We start from the raw sequence: 7135 nt of genomic DNA on the forward strand, positions 1-7135 counted from the left end.
CACACACACACATCCAACAACATGCAAGCCGTGCGCACACCTCTTCTGAGCGGGCGAGGCAGCGGGAGGTGTCACACCAGCCGCACTGGGGGTCGAGGGAGCATTCTCCACATGACTGTGCATGTCGCAACCAAAACATCATGTGCACACAAGTTGGTGTGGTGAGCAAAGAAGGAGCAATGGCCTCACACAGGTGGAAGCCTGGACGTGGAACCATGCAGAAACATGTGCACAAGTCTAGGCAAACACATACACACATATGCAGCAGACAACAGGCAGACACACACACGCACGCACGCACGCACGCATAAGCATACACACACAAACACACACGCACACATCCACAAGCAGACACACAACCAAAACCACACACACGCACCACAACAACAACAACAACAACAACAACAAATCACGCATGCATGCATGCCTCCATGCGCATGGCAGGGCAATCAAGCACCTTGTCCCTGCAGTAGTCGTTGCAGGTGAAGGCGGAGACCTCCACGCCGTTTGCCAGCACCTCTGCGGCGTCCAAGTCCAGGAAGGACATGTCAAACGTGTCCGGGTTGAAGTTGCCGACACGGAAGTTGTAGATGTGGTCAACGACGTCATACTTGAAGTTGAACCGCCAGTTGAAGAGCGGGAGCTTGCTCAGGACAAAGCCGTCTGTGCAGCATGGTGCCTGTTCAGTTTCAAGCGGGCGAAGAGACAACGTTCAGTGAGGTGTTGTGTTTTGGGTGTGTTGCACTGACCAACAAAACCCAGCGGCGTACTGTATGTGCGGTGTCACACATCATTTGCTCACGCATTGCCGCAGTGTGATTGCATTGGACCGCAACACCGTACCCAGATTTGGTTGAAATAGCCGGTCATGGTGTACGCATCGAAAGTGTAGCAATCGGACGTGCTCTGTCAAAAGGTATGCACCGTAGTCAAGGTGTGAGTTGAAAGACCAAAGGCGAGTGTTGGTGTGAGTCAGACATTGAGTTGTACTTTCGGCATCAAACATGGGCCAGGCCTGCTGCCTCTGTATGCGTGTGTACGAGTGTGAACGTGTGTGAACGTGTGTGTGTGTACGTACCGTGGACTGCTCGCATGTTGTGCGGTCGGCGGTTGTGCCGGGATCGTCGCGAACACTCAGCGTGACACCCTCGCCAATGAGATCTGCAACAAACACATGAAACAAAAAAAAAACGAATAGTTGTGCACAGGACAAGACGCACGCAGGAAGCGAGCATAGTTGAGTGATGGCAGCAACTGGGAAACGCGTTGTTGAGCTGTTGAGGAAGCATATTGTTGTCCTTGCGTGTGAACCCAGTTGCCAGAGCCAATTATCAGGCGTGCCTGCAGTGTTGCTTACCGGGTGTGCTGAGCTCGATGTTGATTTGGCCGCCTGTTCCGTCGTCGGCCAGGTCATGGACAACGACGAACGAGACCTCGCCAGCATCGTCCACGACAAAGTAGAGAAGGTCCGTGTCCTGTACGAGAGCATTGTGTGGCAGTGGTTTGTATGCAGGCAACGTGAGGCGGTGCGAGACAAGTCAGTGCAATGTGCGCAGGACATGGCGTTGTATTTTGGACGAGTGACTCACCGTTTGCTCGAACCCAGTGTTACTGGAGGACCCGTAAGGGGCGTTGTAAGCCTATGCACGGCCCACAAGGATGGGAGTAGTGGCGCATGAAGGGTGAGATGGGGTTTGACAGGTGTTGAAGGGAATAAGGCACTGCCAGGGCATGCAATGGCAAAGTTGTGGCACGAGACAATGTGTGGTGTGTGCATCTGGCACGTCGTTGCCTGCAGGCAAGATTCAAGCGAGGCAGGGCCGCTTACGTAGAACGCTTCAGCGCCAGAGACGTGCTGGCAGCGGCTAGGGTCGTGCCGACCGCGTCTGCTCCAAAGGGCCTCGTGAGGGATGGGATCACCTGAAGATGTGTTGTGGCGTTGTGTAAGTGTACGCATCGTAACGAAAGCGCTGTGAGGAAGCAGGCACTTCTGCACGTGCAACAAGTACTTAAAGTTGGCACAGAAAGCGAGAGAGAGAGAGAGTGTGTGTGTGTGTGTGCGAGAGAGTGTGCGTGCAAGAGAGAGAGAGAGCGCGCCGCAACACTGCAACACACATACACACACATACGCACACACACGCGCGCAACACAAAGCTACAAACACACTCACACACAACACATACAACACACAGTTACAAGCACAGCAATAGGTGCTCGCGTACCTGCGTCCTTGCCGCCACAATACTGTTCTTGCACCAGGGCATGCTCAGCTGGAAATGCTGTCACGGGTCGGATCACCTGCCTGCGGTACGTGCTTCCAACTCCCCATGCCACCTGGTAGCACAGTTCTGGCTGTGAACTTGCGGTTGTCGGGGCTGCTGTTGATGCCAGCATCATCGCAGCGATGGTGATGAACACCTGTTGCTGTGTGGTCCGCATCATGATGCCTCCTGTTTCTGTGTTCTTGATGTGTGGTGTCGGCTGCTCTGTCTGTGGTGTGATGAGCGCGACCTGCTTGCTGCTGGAAGGAGGGGAAGGTCCTCCCCAAGCAAGTGTGTGTTTGTCTGTCTGAGGTTCTGACTCTGAGGTTGGCTTGTAATCAGCGGAGGATGGCTTGAATGTGGTGTTTGCTGTTGTATGTCTGCCTGCCTGCTGTATGTAGTATCTGTGGTTTGGCTGTGTGCTGTTGTACGCCTGCCTGCTGTGGTTTGGCTGCGTGCTGTTGTCTGACTTTCTTCTCGTGGTGTGCTGTGCTTGGAGAGTTTCGTGGTTGCTGCTGGTGCTGCGTGTAATGCTGGTTGTGTATGTCGATGGATGAATGGAAGTGGTGACGACGGTTGTTGGTCAAATTGACGACGTCAACCAATGTGCTGCTGCTGCTGCGTGGCTGCTCGTCGATGTCGTTGCGCAGATGGACGTTGCCCTGCATGTGTGGTCAGGGCGAGAGGAACACGGACGACCTCAGCAGAGAGCAACAAGACGGTGCGGCAGGTTTGGGGAATGCGGCTGCTGGTGTGCATTGTTGTGTGACTTTTTGCTTGGGTAGCGCTGCATGTGTTTTGGGGCGTTGTCACTGGCATGTGAAGCGAAAGGTGGCGATGCACGTGGATGGCTGACCAACGCATCCCAACCAAATGCCAAGTAGGAGCCCCCAAATCCTTCAATCCTCTCCCGACTTGTCAGGAAACGCCACTTTTTGACGCGAAGTAAGTGGCGAATGTGTCCACGAGCCAAACACACGTCACGTCATCCAACAACAACAACACTTGTCTGTTGGGTTGTCATTCCAGTTGGGTGGCGGCATGAGCGCGCGTGCGGTATGCTCAAGTGTCTCTCCCTGGGAGGAATGCAGCAGCACTGTCCTGTCTCGTGCACACGCGCCCATGCTAGAACGTGCGTGCAAGTTGCAGAGATTTCTTCCTTGTGCACTGCTGTGTTGTAGCGGTTGTAACGGAACAGGCAGGACGGAGCAGGGAACGACTTCACGCGACCCCCCGCAACCACAAGCAAGCACAGCCCCAAAACAGGGAGAACAACAACGACAACGATGATTGATGGGTGAAGGACGATTCATGGCGCTCGAGGGGGGAGGGGGGAGGTGATGATGAACGAATGGGCGGGAAAAGAGAAAGAAGGCAAAGGTGAAGGTGCAGGTGAGAACGTGGCGTGTTTTGGGTGGATGGCACGAGCGAAAGAAACAACGAGCGTCACGAGAACAAATCACACGAGGAGATACGATGAGCAGGAAGGAAAGAAGAACAAGAACAAGAAGACCAAAAAAAAGCAAGCAAGCAAACAAAGCAGGGGAGGCATGGACACGTGCGTTCTTTCGCGTGCATCGCGCATGTCACAATGCACGTGAACAAGAATGAACAACAACGTCTCGCGCCTCCCGTGTCGGCTTTCTGACTCTCACAAACTAGTGACAAGAACATGAACAAGCAACAAAGAGGTGCGCTGATGGGCACAAACCACATGCGGGCACGTCCCAAGCGCCAAACAAGCACAAACAAGGCTGCGCGCAACTTGCAGACGACGCAGAAACAAACCTTCTGCTCGAGACGAACAACAACACGACACAGCAGCTAACTCACACAACCATCACAACAACCAACAAACAAGCCATTGTTGCAGCGCGTGAAGCAACCACTGTTGCAGACGCTGCGATGCACGCGCACGCGAGCAGATGGGAGGGAGCGCAACAATGACCAACACGTGCGCTCGAGCAGTTCATTGGCGGAGGGATGCGTGATGATGGCGTGCCAGAAGTTATACAAAGCCAGCTGGGGTGAGAAGGTCATGCACGGATTCCTCGAACCTACAATGGCCATGCGAGTACCGTCAGCACGCGACTGTAGTGTGTACGTGAAGAAGGGGGGGGGGGCATGAAGCACATGCAAATCAGCGAAGTGCTCACCCGATGGAAGGAGCTTGCCGCCACACGGTGATGTAAAGCGGCTGTTGATCATGCATTGCCTTGAGCAACACCTTGTACGCTTTGCGATTCTTCATGCGCAGCAGTGACACGTTGTTCACCTGAAACACGTGCAGCAACGACACATGTCCACCAAGGCAGCGAAAGTGTGAGATGAACCAGCAGCAACCCAAAATAATGTGTGTAGATGAGTGAGTGTGTGTGAGAGAGTGTGAGAGAGAGTGATGGGGAGGGATTGGTCATATCACACACACACACATGTACACACACACACACACACATACACACATACACACACAAACACACACACACATGTACATACACCACAACGTGCACGACACAAGCTACAAACACCCACACACACTCTCTGCACACAACACAACAATGCGTCAGACGAAACACGACACAAGATACAAACACAAGACATCCCGGCGGTAACGCACTGCGACGATGCGATCGCCCTCGCGCAGAAGAGAGAGGCTCGGCCTGGGTTGGTTCTCGCCACGCTGCAGAACAAACAGGCCGCCATGTGCCCCTGCGCGCCCAACAATGTCCACGCCAAGGTCCGTGCGCCGGCCGTCAGTGCCAAAGTAGCACACGACAGGCACAACAGGCTGCAGCGTCTCGTCAAGTAGCGTGCCGTGCGAGACGAGAATGGACGGATCATGGCGTGGCCGGCACACTGGCTGCCGACTTGGGTCGGTGTCTGTTGCAATGCAACCCTGGCCAGTGACATCCTTCTCTGCTCCTTCTCCTCTCCCGTTCTGACGACGACGACGACGACGATGGCGGCGAAGGTGCCCATCGTCTGTCATCGCTGCTGTTGCTGCTAACGTCACACGTGCCGTGTTGTCTGCCGTTGCTGCCGTTGCTGTTGCCGTTGCTGGTGTCTTGCTGCCGCGCGGGCTTTGCTCTGCCGCTTGCAGCATGGACACACGAGGGTGACAGAGCGAGACCAGTACGTAGTCAAACACTTCCACCACCGACGCAAACCGCGACAAACGCGCCTCGTGTGGGCCACTCAGCTGCTTTGGCGGCTTCAAGGCCGACGCGTGTGACCGTGCACGTCTCCTCACGGGCTCATGCTGCTGTTGGTGTTGGCGTTGTTGTTGTGGGGCAGGACAGCGTGCAGTAGCGGTGGATGCATGTTGTCGCAGGAGCTGCTGTCCCGCGTACGTGTTGCTGCGCTCACGCAGCTGCTTCCGCTCTGCTGGCGCACCACCTTCGCCCATATTGACAGGCGCGACATCGCCACCATTGCTCACCGCAGAAAACGGCCGCTGCTCTTGCTGGTGTTGCGGCACGAGCGTTTGATCCGCAGGTGCCTGCGAGCCGTCGTGAGCAATGACAGTGTCGTCATTTTCGCCGTTGGAAGAGGCCGCTGTCATGCAATCACTGACAGAGAGCGAGGCTGGAGGCTGCGGGATCCACGCATCATCAACATCATCAGCAGCAGCATGCGCCCCGGCCGTTTGCTGTTCCTGCCGATGACCAGCAATCCCTTGTTGATGGGAGTGGCGGGAGCGGGAGGTGCCTGGTTGGACAGACGGTGTTGACCTGGAGTATCTGCGTGAAGGGTGTGGCAGGGTGACAATGGGGCAAGCATCCTGCTCGTGGTGAGAGGCAGCAACTGGTCCCTCTGTCGCTCTTCGTGCAGGTCCTGCACTGGCGTGCTGCCGCTGCTGCTGCTCCTGGTCGTGGCCGCTGTCACGAGCGCGGTGCCCCAGCGTGGCCTCATCTGCCGCGTCGAAACACACAGATCGCCGTTGTTGCTGCTGCAGTGTCGCTGCCGTGATTGGATCTGTGTTCACGCTGTGCTCTCGTGCGTTGCTGAAGTACCCAAACACAGACACGCGCCCGCTGGCACTGCGTTGTTGTTGTTGTTGTTGTTGTGGTTTTTCTGCCTGCGTGTTGTTGCGCATGCCAACAATCGCGGCATCATGGCAGCGCTCTTGTGTGTCTCCGCGGCTATCGCCATCGCCACCGCCGTCTGCATGCGACCCATCCAATGCCGCATCAACAATGCCCGCCAGCTGCGACAAGTCATCAAGCTCCGTCATGTTGGACCAGTCTGCTGTGTTCTGCGCATCCATGCTGCTGTTTTGCCCCACTTGTCGTCCAGACATGACTGCACCTGCAAGCTGGTCGTCTGCGAGTGCGGCGTGCTTGCGTTCCTTTGGGCGCTGGTCCCAGGGCCCAAACAGGTGCGATTTGTGGCGGAAGAGCTGCACCAGCATCTGCTGCGGTGACTTTGCAATCTGCCGTGCAGCCACCCATTTTGCCTTTGGCGTCGGAGCCACCCCAAGCACCACGTCGTTTACCTGCGCGCGCGCGTGTGTGTGTGGGTGTGTGTGTGGCTGTGTGAGTCGGGAAATATCATGTTGTCGTGGTGTGCTGCATGCGTTGGGACTGTGACAGCGGACAGCACGCATCACAAGGAAACATCAATAGAGTGGAGGAGATGTCAGGTGCGGAACAGCGCAACAAGTGCACGTACGCGCGCACTACACGTGCAAGTACGCGGGCACAAAACAACCGGTTTTGCCGCCTACGAAACAGGCACACACACACACACACAAATACACACACACACCTGCGCACACAGCATGCAAACAGACAAATAGACACACTTCCACACACAAATGAACACACACGAACACACACACACACAAATGAACACACACGAACACACACACACAC

At 55.7% G+C, this 7135-nt stretch overlaps 3 protein-coding genes across 4 annotated transcripts in view; 1 reads left to right on the forward strand and 2 right to left on the reverse strand.

Moving 5' to 3' along the window:
- PTSG_11668 (uncharacterized protein) overlaps window positions 1-2918 on the reverse strand; it is a gene marked incomplete at its 3' end in the record, with an annotated part of 8884 nt that extends 5966 nt beyond the window's left edge. Inside the window, exons 1-8 of the mRNA XM_004998413.1 lie at window positions 2223-2918; window positions 1829-1920; window positions 1590-1640; window positions 1358-1475; window positions 1079-1161; window positions 844-906; window positions 458-679; window positions 41-115 (exon numbers count right to left, since the gene is read on the reverse strand). Of these exons, the coding sequence (XP_004998470.1) occupies window positions 41-115; window positions 458-679; window positions 844-906; window positions 1079-1161; window positions 1358-1475; window positions 1590-1640; window positions 1829-1920; window positions 2223-2442 (924 nt within the window). The 5' untranslated portion in view covers window positions 2443-2918. The remainder of the gene's footprint in view (window positions 1-40; window positions 116-457; window positions 680-843; window positions 907-1078; window positions 1162-1357; window positions 1476-1589; window positions 1641-1828; window positions 1921-2222) is intronic.
- On the forward strand, window positions 2819-4089 carry PTSG_01000 (uncharacterized protein; the record flags this gene model as incomplete). Its single annotated transcript, XM_004998414.1, has 2 exons — window positions 2819-2982; window positions 3924-4089. 2 exons carry the CDS (start codon window positions 2819-2821, stop codon window positions 4087-4089), a joined length of 330 nt encoding a protein of 109 aa, XP_004998471.1.
- PTSG_01001 overlaps window positions 3417-7135 on the reverse strand; it is a 5635-nt gene continuing 1916 nt past the window's right edge. For both annotated transcript variants that reach the window (XM_004998415.1, XM_004998416.1), the window contains 3 exons: window positions 4879-6756; window positions 4418-4536; window positions 3417-4318 (listed from right to left, as the gene is read on the reverse strand). In XM_004998415.1, coding sequence (XP_004998472.1) covers window positions 4270-4318; window positions 4418-4536; window positions 4879-6756 — 2046 coding nt within the window. In that variant the 3' untranslated portion in view covers window positions 3417-4269. The remainder of the gene's footprint in view (window positions 4319-4417; window positions 4537-4878; window positions 6757-7135) is intronic.

Source organism: Salpingoeca rosetta (genome assembly GCF_000188695.1).
Source record: "Salpingoeca rosetta unplaced genomic scaffold supercont1.2, whole genome shotgun sequence".
NCBI classification, from domain to species: domain Eukaryota; class Choanoflagellata; order Craspedida; family Salpingoecidae; genus Salpingoeca; species Salpingoeca rosetta.